General features: G+C 52.7%; 1 protein-coding gene across 1 annotated transcript in view; it reads left to right on the top strand.

Moving 5' to 3' along the window:
- The window catches only part of MCM8 (minichromosome maintenance 8 homologous recombination repair factor), a 183,726-nt gene that overhangs the window by 74,516 nt on the left and 85,778 nt on the right, over positions 1-23,432 (top strand). The window contains 1 exon segment of the mRNA XM_075339312.1: positions 2,356-2,441. Within this exon segment, the coding sequence (XP_075195427.1) occupies positions 2,356-2,441 (86 nt within the window).

Below are 23,432 nucleotides of genomic sequence, written 5' to 3'. Positions count from 1 at the left end.
AGAAGCGCCTAGCTAGACTTCCACAGGTACGCACGTTCCTGCAGGGAGTTTGTCACATCGTTCCACCTTACAAGCGGCCGTTAGAACCCTGGGATCTAAACAGGGTGCTGATGGTTCTTCAGAAACCACCATTCGAGCCAATGAGAGATATCTCCCTCTCACGACTTTCGCAGAAAGTGGTTTTTCTAGTAGCAGTCACTTCTCTTCGGAGAGTGTCTGAGCTAGCAGCGTTGTCGTGCAAAGCCCCTTTTCTGGTTTTTCACCAGGACAAGGTGGTTCTACGTCCGGTTCCGGAATTTCTCCCTAAGGTGGTATCCCCCTTTCATCTCAATCAGGATATTTCCTTACCCTCTTTTTATCCTCATCCAGTTCACCAATGTGAAAAGGATTTGCACTTGTTAGATCTGGTGAGAGCACTCAGACTCTACATTTCTCGTACGGCGCCCCTGCGCCGCTCGGATGCACTCTTTGTCCTTGTCGCTGGCCAGCGTAAAGGGTCACAGGCTTCCAAATCAACCCTGGCTCGGTGGATCAAGGAGCCAATTATCGAAGCTTACCGTTCGGCTGGGCTTTCGGTTCCCTCAGGGCTGAAGGCCCATTCTACCAGAGCCGTGGGAGCGTCCTGGGCTTTGAGGCACCAGGCTACGGCTCAACAGGTGTGTCAGGCGGCTACCTGGTCGAGCCTGCACACTTTCACGAAGCACTATCAGGTGCATACCTATGCTGCGGCGGATGCCAGCCTAGGTAGACGAGTCCTTCAGGCGGCGGTTGCCCACCTGTAGGAAAGGGCCGTTTTACGGCTCTCTTACGAGGTATTATTTTACCCACCCAGGGACTGCTTTTGGACGTCCCAATTGTCTGGGTCTCCCAATAGAGCGAAAAAGAAGAAGGGAATTTTGTTTGCTTACCGTAAATTCCTTTTCTTCTAGCTCTAATTGGGAGACCCAGCACCCGCCCCTGTTTTTTTGTGTACACATGTTGTTCATGTTGAATGGTTTCAGTTCTCCGAGTTTCCTTCGGATTGAAGTTACTTTAAACCAGTTTATAATTATTTTTCCTCCTTCTTGCTTTTGCACCAAAACTGAGGAGCCCGTGGGAGCACGGGGGGTGTATAGGCAGAAGGGGAGGGGCCTAACACTTTTAAGTGTAGTACTTTGTGCGGCCTCCGGAGGCATAGCCTATACACCCAATTGTCTGGGTCTCCCAATTAGAGCTAGAAGAAAAGGAATTTACGGTAAGTAAACAAAATTCCCTTCTTCCCACCCATGGATTGCTTTGAGACGTCCCATGGTCTGGGTCTCCCATAGGAACGATAAAGAAAAAGAGAATTTTGTTTACTTACCGTAAATTCTTTTTCTTATAGTTCCGTATTGGGAGACCCAGCACCCTCCCTGTTGCCTGTTGGCAATTTCTTGTTCCGCGTGTTATCACCGGCTGTTGTCGTGGACAGAGTCTCCGGTTGTTCCGGTTCTTACTCTGTTTTACTTGTGGGTGGCTATTCTCCTTCAGCTTTTGCACTAAACTGGCTAGATCTGGTTCTCCAGGGGGTGTATAAGCTCAGAGGGAGGAGCTACACTTTTAAGTGTAGTACTTTGTGTGTCCTCCGCAGGCAGAAGCTATACACCCATGGTCTGGGTCTCCCAATACGGAACTATAAGAAAAAGAATTTACGGTAAGTAACAAAATTCTCTTTTTTCATATACCATGTTGAGGGATTTTGAGTCATTAGATTGGTCCCCACTTAGGTTTTACAAATGTTGGAGCAGAAAGCGGCTACGAAGAGGATCTCTCACACTAGAAGACCTGGCCCGTCCATTCATGACATCGACAGCCCATTAATTTCACTGGACACTGTGTAATGTCACTTTACCAGTTGGATTGCTGCAGGGGAATGGAACGCTTGCCAAGTCCATCTCTGCTGGTCCCTCACCTAGGCGCTCTGTGCTCGGCTTACAGTCCCGGGACTCTTATTTATCCATATGCCTGGTCATTACTGCACAATGAACAGCAAAAAAAAAAAAAAAAGTTGAAATTGAAAAATAAAGTCAGGGTTGCATTTTTTTTACCAGTTCACTCCACTTTGTTTTATTCCCATGTTTCTTTTACATTACGGGTACATTGTAACATGTATGGTGTCCTACAAAGCTACAATGTGTTCAGCAAAGAACAAGGCTTCATATGGCAATAAATAAATTACAAAGGTATAGCTCTCAGAAGTAGGAGAGGATAAACAAAAGTATACAAATAGAAATTGGCCGTGGCGGGGAGGGGTTTATCTATTTTTTTTGAGCATTGCTGGATTGTATCGAAAATAGCATAATCTTCCTATTTATATCCCGAGTTTTGTGTTTTTAGTGCCTGGTCCCAGAATGCCGAGGACGCTCCTTTATACCGAACCGAGGGTCTCCTCTGACAGTGACGGTGGACTGGCAGACGATCAGGCAAGTAGAGAGGGTCTTTGATATCACCGCACCGACATAAAGCGGTGTCCTTCAGATGCACTTTGTATGTTTTCCATTTACCTACATGTCTGTTCTTGACAAAAGCTTCCATAGATCAAAGCGTGAGTCACAAAAGCAAAGGACAATGCAGCGGTTTGTCTCCGTACATGCGTTGCAGCCTCCGTCCCAGATCGCCTATTCAGTGTTATTCAAAATACATTTATAAAGGCGTCTTCACTCCAAAGAGCAGATATTCACTGAGATTTCCATATGAAAGAAATTGTGATCATATAATTATTTCACTCGGAAAGGAAAGGTTATGGGTTTTATTCTGCTGCCACTACTTGGCTCCTCCAGGTGTTTCCTCTATTCATGGAGAGAGCATTATATGAGGTTCATGATGGTAATGTAGTATATTGTTATTGTCACTTTATTGCTTTAACTATATTCTACTTTGTATCTTTTCTAGTTTGGTGCTTCCTGCCCTTATAATAAAATTGATTGCTCTCAGTGGGAGAAACAGAATAATAATCTTGTAGTTCTGACACCTTTTAATGGCTAACGAAAATAAAATAAATGATGTTACAAAGCAAGCTTTCCAGAAACCTTAGATCTCTTTATCAGGCATGGTATAACCTCCTAATTTAGGAAAGATCATGATCCGAAGCTTAATGCCCTCAGATACACAAAGAGGAACTTATCCTTGCACTATGAAGAGCTGCAAAACCTGCGCTCATGTAGAGACTAAAGACAGGAGACAAATCCCCATCACACAGCTGGACTACAAGGCTGAGGCCGAACGGGGATTAGTGTGAATCCTCGCATGACACTCGGCTGACGCTCGCAGCACAGCGGGAGCCGAGTGTCATGCGACTGTGGTCCAATCATGTGATCAGACCACAGCTGCGGAGGGGCCGGCCGGCACTGCGGAGGACAGGGAGGCATTTATCTCCCTCTCTCCTCCGTTGCTGGCTGATGCGAGAATCGCACTGCTCTCGCGTTACACCGCCGGTGTACTGCAAGTGCAGTGCGATGTTTCTCTCACCCCTTAGACTTGAATGGGTGCGAGTGAAACAGGATCGCATTACACCCGCAGCATGCTGCGATTGTTCTCTCGGTCCGATTAAGGCTGAGAAAAAAATCGCTTATGGGATCGGGCACATAGGGTAAGATTTGTCCGAGTGGAATGCGATTTTTCTTTTTTTTTTCTATCGCATTCCACTTGCTCCGTATTACTCGCCGTGTGTGCTGACCCTAATATTCCCCGGGCCTTCACATGTTCCTTTTCCAATGTGGAGTACTTAATTCTGTGCACTATATGTTCCTCTGGGGGGTTCTATGTTAGTGAAACTGGACAGAGACTGAGAGCAAGGATGAGGTCTCATCGCCACATGATTACAGACAAAAAAACATTTACCAGTGCCAAAACATTTTTGTGCTCCAGGACACAACATAAACAATAAGAAAGTTGTAATATTAAAAGGCAATTTCAAATCACAAAACCATTGAAGGGTCCGGGTATACAAACTTATTACAGTCTTTGATAGCCTCCACCTAGGTCTAAGGCTATGCGCCCAAGTTGTGTTGTTATGTGCTGAAAATCTGCACATAAAAACGCATGTTTTGGCAGGAAAACAGCTAAAAAAACTCACATTTTTTTATTGTTTGCGCATTTTCTTTGTCGCTCCATTGGGAGACCCAGACAATTGGGTGTATAGCTTCTGCCTCCGGAGGCCACACAAAGTATTACACTTTAAAAAGTGTAACCCCTCCCCTCTGCCTATACACCCTCCCGTGCATCACGGGCTCCCCAGTTTTATGCTTTGTGTTGAAGGAGGCACACATTCACTCAAGCTCCCATTTTAGTGAGCAGCAGCTGCTGATTGTATCGGATGGAAGAAAAGAGGGCCCCCAACAGGGCCCCCGGCATGCTCCCTTCTCACCCCACTAAGTCGGCGGTGCTGTTAAGGTTGAGGTACCCATAGCGGGTACAAAGGCTGGAGCCACATGCCGCTTTTCCTTCCCCATCCCTTAGAGGCTCTGGGAGAAGTGGGATCCTAACCGGTCACCATTCACTGGGACCGGGCTCCCTCCGCAGCCCCTGGGGGAATCTGACGGACAGGAGACTGGGTATCATCAGGGACAGGCCCTGCATCTATAAGGTACTCTGTGTCCCCTTGGGGACGGCGCATGGAGCGCCTGTGTTACAGACGCTGCAGCGGCTGCTGTTTGTTTGTGACGACCGGGACTACCGCGCCGACCGCGCCTGTTTGCCGGCCGCGTTATTAAATTTAGTCCCCGGCTTCTGCGGCCTAGTACCATAACTCCCGCCCCCGGGCCTGCCAGTCAGGGGTAAGGGCGGGACGGTCGACTGGACGTCGGCAGTGAGGGCTGGAGCATACTTGGGTGTTCTCCTCCCCCCTCACTGAGCACTGTGGGGCACCAGATTCCCGCACTTTATTAGTCACGCCCACGGCTCCCTCCTCCCCTGAGAACTCTGGCAGCCATATTTGCAATCACTTCTGCCGGTGGAGGATTTCAGAACGAGCTCTACAGCTCTGGGAGGCCCAGGCAGGGAATCTGGTGGACACACAACCGCTTTGGGCGGTCGGTAAGCCACACCGGTTACCCGGTGCTGGCCCCCCTTGGGTGCCGAAGTGTGTATATATATATATATATATATATATATATATATATATATATATATATATATATATATATATATATATATTTGTATACATTTTCTCTGTTCGGCCGCATTGTTTTGCTTTTGGCTATATACCCTCAGTGATCACTCTCAGAGGAGACTACAGCATGTCGTCCGCAAAGAGCAAGGGTGCCAAGGCACAGGCTTATTTTGCAACCTGTACCTCTTGTGCGGCTATGTTACCTGCAGGTTCCACCTACCCTCACTGTGTGCAATGCTCGGCCCCTGTGGCACTCACTCAGCCGGAGCCTCGGGCACTGGTGGGACCCCCGGCTCAGGTAGAACCGCCGGCTCCCACTGTCCAGGTGGCAGGGACAGAGTTTGCAGTTTTCGCTGAGAAACTCTCTGAGTCGCTTTCACAATCCATGGCTCAGTCTATGGACAGATGGTCTGCTAAGATACTAGAAGCCTTGCAGTCCAGATCGGTCACACAGGCCTCGGGCACTGTGAGTTCATCGCCCCCAGGCCCCTCTCGGTCGGTGCAGCAGAGTGCTCCTGGGGTGACACCTAGGTCCCACGGGGAGGACTCCGACACGGACCGCAGTCCCAGACCGGCTAAGCGGGCTCGCTGGGAACCTTCCCCAGCTTCATCACGCTGTTCGGGGTCTCAGCATGAGGACTCTCTGGAGGATGAGGCGGAGGTCGCAGCTCAGGGCTCTGATCCTGACGTTGCTCTCAATCTTGATACACCTGAAGGGGACGCCATAGTAAATGACCCTATAGCGTCCATCAACCAGGTGCTAGATCTTTCTCCCCCAACTCCACCTATAGAGGAGTCGGCTTCACAGCAGGAGAAACACCAGTTTAGGTTTCCCAAACGTACACGGAGTGCGTTCTTCGATCACTCTAACTTCAGAGATGCTGTCCAGAAGCACAGAGCATTTCCGGACAAGCGCTTTACTAAGCGCCTTAATGACACACGTTACCCCTTCCCCTCTGACGTAGTTAAGGGTTGGGCTCAGTGTCCCAAGGTGGATCCTCCAGTCTCTAGACTGGCGGCTTGATCCGTAGTATCAGTGGCAGATGGTTCATCGCTCAAGGATGCCACTGACAGGCAAATAGAGCTCCTGATGAAATCCATCTATGAAGCCATAGGCGCGTCTTTTGCTCCGGCCTTTGCAGCCGTGTGGGCACTCCAAGCTATCTCAGCTTGTCTGTCTGAGATTAATGCAGTCACACGTACCTCTGCTCCGCAAGTTGTGTCTTTGACTTCTCAGGCATCGGCTTTTTCGTCCTACGCCATGAACGCCGTCCTGGACTCAGCAAGCCGTACAGCGGTAGCGTCCGCCAATTCGGTGGCAGTCCGCAGGGCCATGTGGCTACGCGAATGGAAGGCAGACTCCGCTTCCAAGAAGTTCTTAACCGGTTTGCCATTTTCTGGCGACCGTTTGTTTGGCGAGCAATTGGATGAAATTATTAAACAATCCAAGGGAAAGGACTCGTCCTTACCCTAGTCCAAACCGAACAAACCTCAGCAACGAAAAATTCAATCGAGGTTTCGGTCCTTTCGGCCCTCAGCCAGGTCCCAATCCTCCAGTCCTCCAAAGACCGCCGGAGGAACCGCCTCCAAGGCGGCCTCCTCATGACTTTCGGCCTCCCCAAACCGCATCCTCGGTCGGTGGCAGGCTCTCCCGCTTTTGCGACGCCTGGTGGCCACATGTCCAAGACCGATGGGTGAGAGACATTCTGTCGCATGGTTACAGGATAGAGCTCAGCTCTCGTCCTCCGACTCGTTTCTTCAGAACATCTCCGCCCCCCGAGCGAGCCGATGCACTTTTTCAGGCGGTGAACACTTTGAAGGCAGAAGGAGTTGTGATTCCCGTTCCCATTCAAGAACGTGGTCGCGGTTTTTACTCCAACTTGTTCGTGGTGCCAAAAAAGGACGGATCATTCCGCCCCGTTCTGGACCTCAAACTGCTCAACAGACACGTGAGAACCAGACGGTTCCGGATGGAATCTCTCCGTTCTGTCATCGCCTCGATGTCCCAAGGAGACTTCCTAGCCTCAATCGACATCAGGGATGCTTATCTCCATGTGCCGATTGCACCAGAGCATCAACGCTTCCTGCGTTTCGCCATCGGGGACGAACACCTTCAGTTTGTGGCACTGCCTTTCGGCCTGGCGACAGCCCCACGGGTCTTCACCAAGGTCATGGCATCCGTGGTGGCGGTCCTACACTCTCAGGGCCACTCGGTGATCCCTTACTTAGACGATCTCCTAGTCAAGGCACCCTCCCGGGGGGCATGTCAACACAGCCTGACCATTGCTCTGGAGACTCTCCAGAGGTTCGGGTGGATCATCAATTTCCCAAAGTCAAAATTGACACCGACCCAATCACTGACTTACCTCGGGATGGAGTTTCATACTCTCTCAGCGATAGTGAAGCTTCCGCTGGACAAACAGCGTTCGCTGCAGACAGGGGTGCACTCTCTCCTTCGGACCCAGTCACACCCCTTGAGGCGCCTCATGCACTTCCTAGGGAAGATGGTAGCAGCAATGGAGGCAGTTCCCTTTGCGCAGTTTCATCTGCGTCCACTTCAATGGGACATTCTCCGCAAATGGGACAGGAGGTCGACGTCCCTAGACAGGAACGTCTCTCTTTCACTGGCAGCCAAAACCTCTCTTCAGTGGTGGCTTCTTCCCACTTCCTTGTCGAAGGGAAAATCATTCCTGCCCCCATCCTGGGCTGTGGTCACGACGGACGCGAGTCTGTCAGGGTGGGGAGCGGTCTTCCTCCACCACAGGGCTCAGGGAACCTGGACTCCGACAGAGTCCTCCCTTCAGATCAATGTTCTGGAGATAAGGGCAGTGTATCTAGCCCTAAAGGCGTTCCATCGGTGGCTGGAGGGCAGACAGATCCGCATACAGTCGGACAACGCCACGGCGGTCGCGTACATCAACCACCAGGGCGGCACACGCAGTCGTCAGGCCTTCCAAGAAGTTCGGCGGATTCTGCTGTGGGCGGAAGCCACAGCCTCCACCATCTCCGCAGTTCACATCCCGGGCGTAGAAAACTGGGAAGCAGACTTTCTCAGTCGCCAGGGCATGGACGCAGGGGAATGGTCTCTTCACCCGGACGTGTTTCAAGAGATCTGTTGCCGCTGGGGAACGCCGGACGTCGACCTCATGGCGTCTCGGCACAACAACAAAGTCCCGGCATTCATGGCACGGTCTCAAGATCACAGAGCTCTGGCAGCGGACGCATTAGTTCAGGATTGGTCGCAGTTTCGACTGCCGTATGTATTTCCTCCTCTGGCACTGCTGCCCAGACTGTTGCGCAAGATCAGGTCCGACTGCCGCCGCGCCATCCTCGTCGCTCCAGACTGGCCGAGGAGGTCGTGGTACCCGGATCTGTGGCACCTCACGGTGGGTCAACCGTGGGCACTCCCAGACCGACCAGACTTGCTGTCTCAAGGGCCATTTTTCCATCTGAATTCTGCGGCCCTCAACCTGACTGTGTGGCCATTGAGTCCTGGCTCCTAGCGTCCTCAGGGTTATCTCAAGATGTCATTGCCACTATGAGACAAGCCAGGAAACCAACGTCCGCCAAGATCTATCACAGGGCTTGGAGGATCTTCTTATCCTGGTGCTCTGATCGGGGTTTTACCCCCTGGCCGTTTGCCTTACCCACTTTCCTTTCTTTCCTTCAATCCGGATTGGACAAGGGTTTGTCTCTCTGCTCTCTCAAGGGACAAGTATCGGCGCTTTCCGTGTTTTCTTCAGCGCTCTATTGGGAGACCCAGACGATTGGGGTATAGCTACTGCCCTCCGGAGGCCACACAAAGCACTACACTAAAAAGTGCAAGGCCCCTCCCCTTCTGGCTATACCCCCCCGTGGTATCACGGGTTCTCCAGTTTTCAAGCTTTGTGCGAAGGAGGTCAGACATCCACGCATAGCTCCACAGATTTTAGTCAGCAGTAGCTGCTGACTATTTCGGATGGAAGAAAAGAGGGCCCATATAGGGCCCCCAGCATGCTCCCTTCTCACCCGTGGATGGTGTTGTAAGGTTGAGGTACCTATTGCTGGTACAGGGGCTGGAGCCCCACATGCTGTTTTCCTTCCACATCCCCTTGTAGGGCTCTGTGGAAGTGGGATCCTGCCGGCCTCTAAGCTCTGACGCCGGGCTCCATCCACAGACCCATAGAACCTGATGGATTCGGAGCATGAGTACAATCAGGGACATGGCCCTGCATCATACAGGTACTCTGTGTCCCCGGCAGGCACAGACACACTCCGGGCTGGCTGGGTGTTGTAGTGCGCCGGGGACCGTAACGTTGGAGTTAGTGTTCCTACAGTTTACTGGGGGACTTTGTATTGTGGGAACGCAGCGCCGACCCCCACTGGACCGGGCGGCGCTGCTGTGACTTGTGGTGCGCCGGGGACACGCCGACCGCGCTTTTACGGCGGCGGCGTTTATAAATCCAGTCCCCGGCTTTTGCGGCCTAGCTCCGCTTCGTTCCCGCCCCCACCCTGTCAATCAGGGTAGGGGAGAGAAGCTGTTTCGCAGCAGCGACGAGGGCTGGAGCCTGATTTACATGCTCCAGCCCTCTCACTAGGCACAGAGGGAAGCAGGCTTCCCGCTCTTAGCCAGGAACGCCCAGGGCCCGCCCCCCCTCCTCTCTCAGGACGCCGGCAGCCATTACATGCATGTCTGGCTGGAGGAAGGACGCAAGGCTCTGGGAGACCTGGACTAGGGGGCTTTTGGAGATCACACACCCGCTCTTAAGCGGGCGGTAAGCGGCTTTTCAGCTGGCCCCTCTAGTGCCTCAGTGTGTATTGGTGTACTCTGTCACCAGATATATATATTTATTGATTTCTTGCACTGTGAGGTCGCTTCCTGGCTGGATACCCCAGATCGCTCTGAGGAGGCAGCAACATGTCATCCACAAAACGCAAGGCTGCCAAGGCTAGGGCTGTGTACACTGCGTGTGCTGCATGTGGGGCTGCTCTACCAGCAGGTTCCAAAGACCCCCATTGTGTGCAATGCTCAGATCCGGTGCTGCTTCGCCAGCCGGAGACCGGAGGGGTAGTGACCCAGGCTGAGACGCTTGTAAGTCCTGCCCCGGTGTCAGGGACAGACTTTGCAGCTTTTGCTGATGGAATGTCTGTGACTATGGCAAAAATCCTTGAAACTTTGCGATCCATGACTGGGGCTCAGTCTATGGACACGGCGAGGTCTCTGTCCTCTAATCCCCCTCAGTTGGAATTAGTCCAGACTGCAAGGGGGTCCCCGGCTTCCCAGGCTGAGTATTATGACTCAGATGATAGCCCCAGCCACCCTAAGCGAGCTCGCTGGGAAAGACCCTCAACGTCATCACACTGCTCAGGGTCTCAGCGCAATCAGTCGCCCTGTGATGCGTCTGAAGAGAGTGATCAGGAGTCTTATCCTGGAACCCCTCTCAATCTGGATACCCCGGATGGGGACGCCATGGTAAACGATCTTATCTCAGCCATCAATAGGCTGTTGGATATTTCTCCCCCAGCCCCTTCTGCAGAGGAGGCAGCTGCAGAGCAGGAGAAGTTTCGTTTCCTCTATCCCAAGCGTAAATTGAGTGCTTTCTTGGATCACTCTGACTTCAGAGAATCAATCCAGAAACACGACGCTCATCCAGAAAGGCGTTTCTCTAAACGTTCTAAGGATACACGTTTTCCTTTCCCCCCTGATGTGGTCAAGCGCTGGACCCAGTGTCCAAAAGTAGACCCCCCGATTTCCAAACTTGCAGCTAGATCCATAGTTGCAGTGGAGGATGGCGCTTCACTTAAGGATGCCAATGACAGACAGATGGACCTTTGGTTAAAATCTGTCTATGAAGCTATCGGCGCGTCGTTTGCTCCAGCATTCGCAGCCGTATGGGCACTCCAAGCTATTTCAGCTGGTTTAGCAAAAGTGGATGCTATCATACATCCAGCGGCGCCGCAAGTGGCGTCCCTTACCTCGCAGATGTCTGCGTTTGCGTCTTACGCTATCAATGCGGTCCTAGAATCTACCAGCCGCACCTCAATGGCGTCCGCCAATTCGGTAGTTTTGCGCAGAGCCTTGTGGTTAAAGGACTGGAAAGCAGATGCTGGTTCCAAAAAATGTTTAACCAGCTTGCCTTTATCCAGAGATAGACTGTTTGGCGAGCCATTGGCTGACATCATTAAACAGTCCAAGGGTAAAGACTCTTCATTACCCCAGCCCAGATCAAACAAACCTCAGCAGAAAAAATGGCAGCAGAGGTTTCAGTCCTTTCGAGGTTCGGGCAAGACACAATTCTCCTCGTCCAAAGGGACTCAGAGGACGCAAAGAAACTCAGATTCCTGGCGGGCTCACGCACGCCCCAAGAAAGCAAATGGAGGAACCGCTTCCAAAGCGGCTACCTCATGACTTCCAGCCCCCCCCCTCCGCATCTCCGGTTGGGGGCAGGCTCTCCCGCTTTTCCGACATTTGGATGTCACAGGTCGAAGACCGGTGGGTGACAAACATTTTGTCTCGCGGGTACAGAATCGAGTTCAGTTCTCGTCCTCCAGCTCGGTTCTTCAGAACCTCCCCACATCCAGACCGAGCAGATGCCCTGCTGCAGGCGGTGGACTCCCTAAGAGCGGAAGGAGTAGTGGTTCCTGTACCGCCTCAGGAACAAGGGCGAGGGTTTTACTCCAATCTCTTTGTGGTTCCAAAAAAGGACGGCTCGTTCCGTCCTGTTCTGGATCTAAAGCTGCTCAACAAACATGTGCACGCCAGACGGTTCCGGATGGAAACCCTCCGCTCTGTCGTTGCCTCAATGTCTCAAGGAGACTTCCTTGCCTCAATAGACATCAAAGATGCTTATCTCCACGTGCCAATTGCTACAGAACATCAACGTTTCCTACGTTTTGTGATAGGAAACGACCATCTTCAGTTCGTAGCTCTGCCATTTGGTCTGGCGACAGCCCCCCGGGTCTTCACCAAGGTCATGGCGGCGGTGGTAGCAGTCTTGCACTCTCAGGGACACTCGGTGATCCCTTACCTAGACGATCTACTTGTCAAGGCACCCTCTCAAGAGGCATGCCAACTCAGTCTACATGCTACGCTGGAGACTCTACAGACGTTCGGATGGATCATCAACTTTCCAAAGTCGAATCTGTCACCGTCACAGTCGCTAACGTATCTTGGCATGGAGTTTCATACTCGAGCAGCGAGAGTGAAGCTTCCGCTGAACAAGCAGCGGTCCCTACAGACAGGGGTGCAATCCCTCCTTCAAGGCCAGTCGCACCCCTTACGGCGCCTCATGCACTTCCTCGGGAAGATGGTGGCAGCCATGGAAGCAGTTCCCTTTGCGCAGTTTCATCTGCGTCCACTTCAATGGGACATTCTCCGCCAATGGGACGGGAAGTCAACGTCCCTGGACAGGAAAGTCTCTCTTTCCCAGACGGCCAAGGACTCTCTACAATGGTGGCTCCTTCCCGCCTCATTGTCTCAGGGAAGATCCTTCCTGCCCCCATCCTGGGCAGTGGTCACGACAGATGCGAGTCTGTCAGGGTGGGGAGCAGTGTTTCTCCACCACAGGGCCCAGGGGACGTGGACTCCGCAGGAGTCCACCCTTCAGATCAATGTTCTGGAAATCAGGGCAGTGTATCTTGCTCTACTGGCCTTCCAACAGTGGCTGGAAGGAAAGCAGATCCGAATCCAGTCGGACAACTCCACAGCGGTGGCATACATCAACCACCAAGGAGGGACGCGCAGTCGGCAAGCATTCCAAGAAGTCCGGCGCATTCTAATGTGGGTGGAGGACACAGCCTCCACCATATCCGCGGTTCACATCCCAGGCGTAGAAAATTGGGAAGCAGACTTCCTCAGTCGCCAGGGCATGGACGCAGGGGAGTGGTCCCTTCACCCGGACGTGTTTCAGGAAATCTGTCGCCGATGGGGAGTGCCGGACGTCGACCTAATGGCGTCCCGGCACAACAACAAGGTCCCGGCATTCATGGCAAGGTCGCGCGATCAAAGAGCTCTGGCGGCAGACGCATTAGTTCAAGATTGGTCGCAGTTCCGGCTCCCATACGTCTTCCCACCTCTGGCACTCTTGCCCAGAGTGTTACGCAAGATCAGATCCGATTGCAGCCGCGTCATACTCGTCGCCCCAGACTGGCCGAGGAGATCGTGGTATCCGGATCTGTGGCATCTCACGGTCGGTCGACCGTGGTCACTGCCAGACCGACCAGACTTACTGTCCCAAGGGCCGTTTTTCCATCAGAATTCTGCGGCCCTGAACCTGACTGTGTGGCCATTGAGTCCTGGATCCTAGCGTCCGCAGGATTATCTCAAGGAGTCGTAGCCACAATGAGACAAGCTAGGAAGTCAACGTCGGCTAAGATCTACCACAGAACGTGGAAGATTTTCTTATCCTGGTGCTCTGCACAGAGAGTATCCCCTTGGCCATTTGCATTGCCCAAATTTCTTTCCTTCCTGCAATCGGGGTTGGAAAAGGGCTTGTCGCTCAGCTCCCTTAAAGGGCAAGTCTCGGCACTATCCGTGTTTTTTCAGAAGCGTCTAGCACGTCTTCCTAAGGTGCGCACGTTCCTGCAGGGGGTCTGTCATATTGTGCCCCCGTACAGGCGGCCGTTAGATCCATGGGATCTGAACAGGGTACTAGTTGCTCTCCAGAAGCCGCCTTTCGAGCCTCTGAAGGAAGTTTCCTTTTCTCGCCTGTCACAGAAAGTGGCGTTTCTTGTTGCGATCACATCGCTTCGGCGAGTGTCGGAGCTGGCAGCTCTGTCATCCAAGGCTCCCTTCCTGGTGTTCCACCAGGACAAGGTAGTGCTGCGCCCCATTCCGGAGTTTCTCCCTAAGGTCGTATCCTCGTTTCATCTTAATCAGGATATATCCTTGCCTTCCTTTTGTCCTCATCCGGTCCACCGGTATGAAAAGGACTTACGTTTGCTAGATCTGGTGAGAGCACTCAGAATCTACATTTCCCGCACGGCGCCCATGCGCCGTTCCGATGCACTTTTTGTCCTTGTCGCTGGTCCGCGCAAGGGGTTGCAGGCTTCTAAAGCCACCCTGGCTCGATGGATCAAAGAACCAATTCTAGAGGCCTACCGTTCTGCGGGGCTTCCGGTTCCTTCAGGGCTAAAAGCCCACTCAACCAGAGCCGTGGGTGCGTCCTGGGCATTACGACACCAGGCTTCGGCTCAACAAGTGTGTCAGGCAGCTACCTGGTCGAGTCTGCACACTTTCACCAAGCATTATCAGGTGCATACCTATGCTTCGGCGGATGCCAGCTTAGGTAGAAGAGTCCTGCAGGCGGCAGTGACACCCCCGTAGGGGAGGGCTGTTTTGCAGCTCTAACATGAGGTATCTCTTTACCCACCCAGGGACAGCTTTTGGACGTCCCAATCGTCTGGGTCTCCCAATAGAGCGCTGAAGAAGAAGGGAATTTTGTTACTTACCGTAAATTCCTTTTCTTCTAGCTCTTATTGGGAGACCCAGCACCCGCCCTGTTGTCCTTCGGGATTTTTTTGTTGTTTGCGGGTACACATGTTGTTCATGTTGAACGGTTTTTCAGTTCTCCGACGTTATTCGGAGTTAATTTGTTTAAACCAGTTATTGGCTTCCTCCTTCTTGCTTTGGCACTAAAACTGGAGAACCCGTGATACCACGGGGGGGTATAGCCAGAAGGGGAGGGGCCTTGCACTTTTTAGTGTAGTGCTTTGTGTGGCCTCCGGAGGGCAGTAGCTATACCCCAATCGTCTGGGTCTCCCAATAAGAGCTAGAAGAAAAGGAATTTACGGTAAGTAACAAAATTCCCTTCTTTTCAAAAGCGTCTAGCCAGGCTTCCGCAGGTCCGCACGTTCCTGCAAGGAGTTTGCCACATAGTCCCACCTTACAAGCGTCCGCTGGAACCCTGGGATCTTAACAGGGTGCTAACGGCTCTTCAGAAACCACCTTTCGAGCCGATGCGGGATGTCTCTCTATCACGCCTTTCGCAGAAGGTGACCTTCCTAGTGGCAGTCACATCACTTCGGAGAGTGTCTGAGCTAGCAGCGCTGTCATGCAAAGCCCCCTTCCTGGTGTTTCACCAGGATAAGGTGGTTCTGCGTCCGGTCCCGGAATTTCTCCCTAAGGTGGTATCCCCTTTTCATCTCAATCAGGATATCTCCTTACCTTCCTTTTGCCCTCATCCAGTTCACCAATGTGAAAAGGATTTGCACTTGTTAGATCTCGTGAGAGCACTCCGGATATACATTTCTCGCACGGCGCCCCTGCGCCGTTCGGATGCGCTCTTTGTCCTTGTCGCTGGCCAGCGTAAGGGGTCGCAGGCTTCCAAGTCAACCTTGGCTCGGTGGATCAAGGAACCGATTCTTGAAGCCTATCGTTCTTCTGGGCTTTCGATTCCTTCAGGGCTGAAGGCCCATTCTACCAGAGCCGTGGGTGCATCCTGGGCATTGCGGCACCAGGCTACGGCTCAGCAGGTGTGTCAGGCGGCTACCTGGTCGAGTCTGCACACTTTCACGAAACACTATCAGGTGCATGCCTATGCTTCGGCAGATGCCAGCCTAGGTAGGCGAGTCCTTCAGGCGGCGGTCGCCCACCTGTAAGAGGGGGCCGTTTTTCGGCTCTTTTTATCGAGGTATTCTTTTACCCACCCAGGGACTGCTTTTGGACGTCCCAATTGTCTGGGTCTCCCAATGGAGCGACAAAGAAGAAGGGAATTTTGTTTACTTACCGTAAATTCCTTTTCTTCTAGCTCCTATTGGGAGACCCAGCACCCGCCCCTGTTCCCTTCGGGCTGTTGTTCTTTTGTGTACACATGTTGTTCATGTTGAATTGTTCTTTTGGTTCATGGTTTCAGTTCTCCGAACATCCTTCGGATTGAATTTACCTTAGACCAATTTATAAGTTTCCTCCTTCCTGCTTTTGCACCAAAACTGAGGAGCCCGTGATGCACGGGAGGGTGTATAGGCAGAGGGGAGGGGTTACACTTTTTAAAGTGTAATACTTTGTGTGGCCTCCGGAGGCAGAAGCTATACACCCAATTGTCTGGGTCTCCCAATAGGAGCTAGAAGAAAAGGAATTTACGGTAAGTAAACAAAATTCCCTTCTTTTCCATGCTTTTTTTGTGTGCGTTTTTTAATTATGGTAACCATGGATGTTCACGCACTGTACTCCCATGATCACCGCCAGGTCACCAGCTGATCTTACAGCTGGGACCCGGCTCTCACTGCAAGGAGCGGTGTCCGCGCCGCTTCTGGCAATTTAACTCCCCGAATGCTGCAATCAATGCAATCGCAGCATTCAGGTGGCAGGGAGTGGAATCGCTTACCTCTATCTGGCGATCAGGTCCCTGTAATGCGATCACAGGGACCTAATCGCTGCCATGGTAACACTGGGTTGTCACCATGACGACCTAGGGTAACTGAGGTACAGATCGCCTCACAGACCAGGGCATTTACGTCACCGGAGTTCCCTGCAGCAAGGTCCCGTGGTATAACCGCGAGATGAGGAAATGGCTGCAGGGAACCCCAGTGACGTCACAAACGCATAAAAAAAGCAACTTGTGCATTACACATGCCTTTTTTTCCTGTGTTTTTCACTGATTTCATTGAAGTCAATTGGTGAAAAAATCAGGAAAAAACGCAGAAACAATTGACACACTGCTTCTGTTTTCAGCAACAAATTTGCAAGGAAAAAAGAAGCAATGTGGGCACAGTAAGTCAGGATTCTCATAGACTTTGCTGGGATGCTTTTATCTTGCTTTCTTTGTCGCTCCATTGGGAGACCCAGACAATTGGGTGTATAGCTTCTGCCTCCGGAGGCCACACAAAGTATTACACTTTAAAAAGTGTAACCCCTCCCCTCTGCCTATACACCCTCCCGTGCATCACGGGCTCCTCAGTTTTATGCTTTGTGTGGAAGGAGGCACACATCCACTCAGACGCCAGTCTAGGTAGGCGAGTCCTCCAGGCGGCGGTTGCCCACCTGTAAGAGGGGGCCGTTTCGGCTCTTTTTATCGAGGTATTCTTTTACCCACCCAGGGACTGCTTTTGGACGTCCCAATTGTCTGGGTCTCCCAATGGAGCGACAAAGAAGAAGGGAATTTTGTTTACTTACCGTAAATTCCTTTTCTTTGTCGCTCCATTGGGAGACCCAGACAATTGGGTGTATAGCTTCTGCCTCCGGAGGCCACACAAAGTATTACACTTTAAAAAGTGTAACCCCTCCCCTCTGCTATACACCCTCCCGTGCATCACGGGCTCCTCAGTTTTTATGCTTTGTGCGAAGGAGGCACACATGCACGCATAGCTCCACAATTTAGTCAGCAGCAGCTGCTGACTATATCGGATGGAAGAAAAGTGGGCCCATATAGGGCCCCCGGCATGCTCCCTTCTCACCCCACTCTGGTCGGCGGTGCTGTTAAGGTTGAGGTACCCATTGCGGGTACATAGGCAGGAGCCAACATGCTGTTTTCCTTCCCCATCCCTGCAGGGCTCTGGGTGAAGTGGGATCCATAATCGGTCTCCAAACACTGGGACCGTGCTCCCTCCTCAGCCCCTGGGGAATCTGCTGGACAGGAGCTGGGTATCATCAGGGACATGGCCCTGCTACTGTGAGGTACTCTGTGTCCCCTTGGGGACGGCGCATGGAGCGCTTGTGTCATAACACGCTGCAGCACTGCTGGGCGTGTTGGTGCGCCGGGACTACCGCGCTGACCGCGCTTGTTTGCCGGCCGCGCTTATAACTCTAGTCCCCGGCTTCTGCGGCCTAGTACCGCATATTCCCACCCCCGGGCCTGCCAGTCAGGGGAAGGGAGGGACGCTGCAAGGGCAATGTGCGCATAAAGCACCTTGGGCCCAGACGCTGCTGCGACTGCGGCGTGCGTATGGGTCCGGGACTACCGCGCCGACCGTGCACTGCCGGCCGGCCGCGATTTTAACTTTAGTCCCCGGCTTTTGCGGCCTAGTATGGGATTCTCCCGCCCCCAGGCCTGCCAGTCAGGGAAAAGGGCGGGACGGTCGGTATGACGCCGACAGTGAGGGCTGGAGTACACTGAGCTGTCCTCTGCCCCCCTCACTACCCACGCTGGGGCACCAGATTCCCGCACTTTTTTGTGACTACGCCCACGCCTCCCTCCTCCTCAGAGAACGCCGTCAGCCATGTTTTTCAGCAACTTCTGGCTGCAGCTGAGGGAGACCCGGGGCAGAGAATCTGGTGGCCACAAGCCACATCCGCAGCCCCTGGGGGAATCTGCCGGACAGGAGACGGAGTATCGTTAGGGACATGGCCCTGCATCTACAGGTACTCTGTGTCCCCGTTGGGATGGTGCATGAAGCACCTTGGCTCAGACGCAGCTGCGACTGCGGTGTGGATTTTTTGTCCGGGACTACCGCGCCGACCGTGCCTGTTTGCCGGCCGCGGTTTTTACTTTAGTCCCCGGCTTTTGCGGCCTAGTGTGTTAAACTCCCGCCCCTGAGCCTGCCAGTCAAGGAGAAGGGCGGGACGGTCGGTATGATGCCGACAGTGAGGGCTGGAGCACACCTCGCTGTCCTCCGCCCCCCCCCTCACTGATCACTATAGGCCACCAGTTCCCGCACTTTTGTGACTACAGGGACAGAGCCCTGCATCATAACGTACTCTGTGTCCCCTGAGGGACGGTGCATGCAGCATCTGTGTTACAAACGCCGCAGCGGTTGCTGACTGGTTTGTGAGACTGGGACTACCGCGCCGACCGCGCCATGTCTGCCGGCCGCGTTTTTAAATTTAGTCCCTGGCTCTTACGGCCTAGTGCCATATACTCCCGTTCTCGGGCCTGCCAGTCAGGGGTAACGACGGGACGGCCGACTGGACGTCGGCAAGGAGGGCTGGAGCATACGTTGGTATCCTCCTTCCCCCTCACTGAGCACTGGGGGGCACCAGTTTTTTCAGGTGCTGTCCCCCCCTTGGTGCCGCAGTGTGTATATATATATATATATATATATATGTTTATTTATATGGTATATGATCTCACTGTTCGGCAGCATTATTTGCTTTTGGCTGTATACCCTCACTGATTACTCTGCGGACGACATGCTGTTGTCTGCTCTTAAAGAGTAAGGGTGCCAAGGCACTGGCTTATTTTACAACCGGTACCTCTTGTGTGGCTATATTACGGGCACTGCACAGATGACAGCGACAGAGTTTGCATGATGAAATCAGCAAATCTCTGAATAGCTTTCACATCACAGGACTCTGTCTATGGACAGGGGGTCCGCTAAGATACTGGAAGCCTTGCTGTCCAGACCGATACCACAGGGCCAGGGAGCTGTGAGTTCATCGCTCCCGGGTCCCTCTGAGTCGGTACAACATCCTGGGGTAACACCCAGATCCCACGGTGAGAACTCAGTCACGGACTGCGGCCTATGATAGGCTAAGCGGGCCCGCTGGGAACCTTCCCCGACTTCATCAGGAGTGCGTGTTTCGATCACTCTAACTCCAGAGGGGCCGTCCAGTAGCACAGAACTTGACGGACAAGCGCTTACTAAGCGCCTTATTGACACGCGTTACCCTTTTCCTCCCTGACGTGCTTAACGGTTGGGCTCAGTGTCACAGAGTGGATCCTCCAGTCTCTAGGCTGGCGGCTAGATCCGTAGTAGGGGCAGATGTCCATCTCTCACGAATGCCACTGACAGGCAAATAACGCTTATGATGAAATCCATCTATAAAGCCATAGTGGCATCTTTTGCTCCAGCCTTCGCAGCCGTGAGGGCACTCCAAGCTATCTCAGCTTCTCCGGCTGAGATTATTGCGGTTGCACATAACTCTGCCACGCAGGTTGTGTCCTTCACTTCTCAGGCGTAGGTTTTTTCGTTCTACGCCATGAACGCCGTTCCTGGACTCTGCGAGCCGTACAGCGGTAGCATCCACCAATTCAGTGGCAGTCTGCAGGGCCATGTGGCTACGTGAATGGAAGGCAGGCTCTGCTTCCAAGAAGTTCTTAACCGGTTTGCCATTTTATGGCGACCGTTTGTTTGGCGAGCAATTGGATGAAGTTACTAGACAGTCTCGTCCTTGCCGCAGTCCAAGACCGATGGGTGAGAGACATCCTGTCTCACGGTTACAGGATACAGCTCTGCTCTCGTCCGCCGACTCGTTTCTTCAGAACATCTCCGCTCCCCGAGCGAGCCGATGCACTTTTTCAGATGAACACTCTGAAGTCTCGATGTCACAAGGAGACTTCCTAGCATCAATTGACATCAAGGATGCTTATCTCCATGTGCCGATCACACCCGAGCTTCAACGCTTTCTGCGTTTCGCCATCAGGGATGAACTCCTTCAGTTCGTGGCACTGCCATTCGGCCGGGCGACAGCCCCACGGGTCTTCACCAAGGTCATGGCAGCAGTGGTGGCGGTCCTACAGGGCCACTCGGTGATCACTTACCTAGACGATCCTCTAGTCAAGACACCCTCCTGGGTGGCATGTCAACACAACCTGACCATTGCTCTGGAGACTCTCCAGGGGTTCGGGTGGATCATCAAAATTCTAAGGTCAAAACTGACACCGACCCAATCACTGACTTATCTCGGGATGGAGTTTTATACTCTCTCAGCGATAGTGAAGCTTCCGCTGCATAGTCAGCGTTCACTACAGACAGGGGCGCAATCTCTCTTTCAGGCCCAGTCACCCCTTGAGGCGCCTCATGCACTGTCCCAGGAAGATGGTGACAGCAAGGGAGGCAGTTCCCTTGCGCAGTTTCGTCTGCGTCCGATTCTATCGGACACCGCAAATGGGACAGGAGGTCGACGTCCCTAGACAAGAACGTCTCTCTTTCCCTTGCAGCAAAACCTCTCTTCAGTGGTGTCTTCTTTCCACTTCCTGGGCGAAGGAAAAATCCTTCCGGCCCCCAGCCGGGGCTGGGGTCACGACGGACGCGAGTCTGTCAGGGTGGGGAGCGGTCTTCCTTCACCACTCGGCTCAGGGAACCTGGACTCCGACAGAGTCCTCCCCTCGGTTCAATGTTCTGGAGATAAGGGCAGTGGATCTAGCCCTAAAAGGTGTTCCAGCGGTAGCTGGACGGCAGGCAGATCCGAATTCAGTCGGACAACGCCAAGGCAGTTGCGTACATCAACCACCAGGGCGGCACACGCAGTCGTCAAGCCTTCCGAGCAGTTCGGCGGATTCGGCTGTGGGCGGAAGCCACAGCCCCCAACATCTCCACAGTTCACATCTCGGGCGTAGAAAACTGGGAAGCAGATTTTTCTCAGTCGCCAGGGCATGGACGCAGGGGAATGGTCTTCACCCGCACGTGTTTCTAGAGATCTGTTGCCGTTGGGGAACGCCGGACGTCGATCTAATGGCGTCTCAGCACTACAACAAAGTCCCGGCATTCATGGCTCGGTCCAAGGATCACACAGCTCTGGCGGCAGACGCGCTAGTTCACGACTGGTCGCAGTTTCGACTGCCTTATGTATTTCCTCCTCTGGCACTACTGCCCAGAGTGTTACGCAAGATCAGGTCAGACTGTCGCCGCACCATCCTCGTTGCTCCAGACTGGCCGAGGTGATCGTGGTACCCGGATCTGTGGCACCTCACGGTGGGTCAACCGTGGGCACTCCCAGACCGACCAGACTTGCTGCCTCAAGGGCCATAATTTCTTCGGAATCTACGGCTCTAATCCTCACTGTGTGGTGGCTCCTAGCGTCATCAGGAATATCTACAGATGTCATTGACACCATGAGACAGACCAGGAAACCAACGTCCGCCAAGATCTATCACAGGACTTGGAGGATCTTCTTATCCTGGTGCTCTGATCAGGGTTTTACTCCCTGGCCGTTTGCCTTGCCCACTTTCTTTCGCAAAGGGTGGCCTTCCTAGTGGCAGTCACATCACTCAGAAGAGTATCTCAGCTGGCAGCGCTGTCATGCAAAGCCCCCTTCCTGGTGTTTCACCAGGATAGGGTGGTTCTACGTCCGGTCCCGGCCTTTCTCCCTAAGGTATCCCCGTTTCGTCTTACCCTCTTTGGGTCCGCATCCAGTTCACCAATGTGAAAAGGATTTGCATTTATTAGATCTGGTGAGAGCACTCCGGCTCTACATTTCTCGCACGGCGCCCCTGCGCCGGTCTGATGCGCTCTTGTCCTTATCGCGGACCAGAGTAAGGGATTTCAGGTTTTCAAGTCAACCTTGGCTCGGTGAATCAAGAAACCGATTCTTGAAGCATACCGCTCTTTTGGGCTTCCGATTCCTGCAGGGCTGAAGGCCCATTCTACCAGAGCCGTCGGTGTCCTGAGCATTGCGACACCAGGCTACGGCTCGGCAGGTGTGTCAGGCGGCTACCTGGTCGAGTCTGCACACTTTCACGAAACACTGTCAGGTGCATGCCGATGATTCGGCAGATGCCAGCCTAGGTAGGCGAGTCCTTCAGGCGGCAGTTGCCCACCTGTAAGAGGGGGCCGTTTTTCGGCTCTTTTTATCGAGGTATTCTGTTACCCACCCAGGGATTGCTTTTGGACATCCCAATTGTCTGGGTCTCCCAATGGAGCGACAAAGAAGAAGGGAATTTTGTTTACTTACCGTAAATTCCTTTTCTTCTAGCTCCTATTGGGAGACCCAGCACCCGCCCCTGTTCCCTTCGGGCTGTTGTTCTTTTGTGTACACATGTTGTTCATGTTGAATTGTTCTTTTGGTTCATGGTTTCAGTTCTCCGAACATCCTTCGGATTGAATTTACCTTAGACCAATTTATAAGTTTCCTCCTTCCTGCTTTTGCACCAAAACTGAGGAGCCCGTGATGCACGGGAGGGTGTATAGCAGAGGGGAGGGGTTACACTTTTTAAAGTGTAATACTTTGTGTGGCCTCCGGAGGCAGAAGCTATACACCCAATTGTCTGGGTCTCCCAATAGGAGCTAGAAGAAAAGGAATTTACGGTAAGTAAACAAAATTCCCTTCTTCTTCTAGCTCCTATTGGGAGACCCAGCACCCGCCCCTGTGCCCTTCGGGCTGGTTGTTCTTTAGCGTACACATGTTGTTCATGTTGAATTGTTCTTTTGGTTCATGGTTTTCAGTTCTCCGAACATCCTTCGGATTGAATTTACCCTAGACCAATTTATAAGTTTTCTCCTTCCTGCTTTTGCACCAAAACTGAGGAGCCCGTGATGCACGGGAGGGTGTATAGGCAGAGGGGAGGGGTTACACTTTTTAAAGTGTAATACTTTGTGTGGCCTCCGGAGGCAGATGCTATACACCCAATTGTCTGGGTCTCCCAATAGGAGCTAGAAGAAAAGGAATTTACGGTAAGTAAACAAAATTCCCTTCTTTATTAATTAAAAGAAGCAAGAAAAAAAATGCATG

This window comes from Anomaloglossus baeobatrachus, chromosome 3, assembly GCF_048569485.1.
Source record: "Anomaloglossus baeobatrachus isolate aAnoBae1 chromosome 3, aAnoBae1.hap1, whole genome shotgun sequence".
In the NCBI taxonomy this organism is placed as follows: domain Eukaryota; kingdom Metazoa; phylum Chordata; class Amphibia; order Anura; family Aromobatidae; genus Anomaloglossus; species Anomaloglossus baeobatrachus.
The sequence above is the reverse complement of the archived record's forward strand: the minus strand, read 5'-3'. Positions and strand labels throughout refer to the sequence as shown.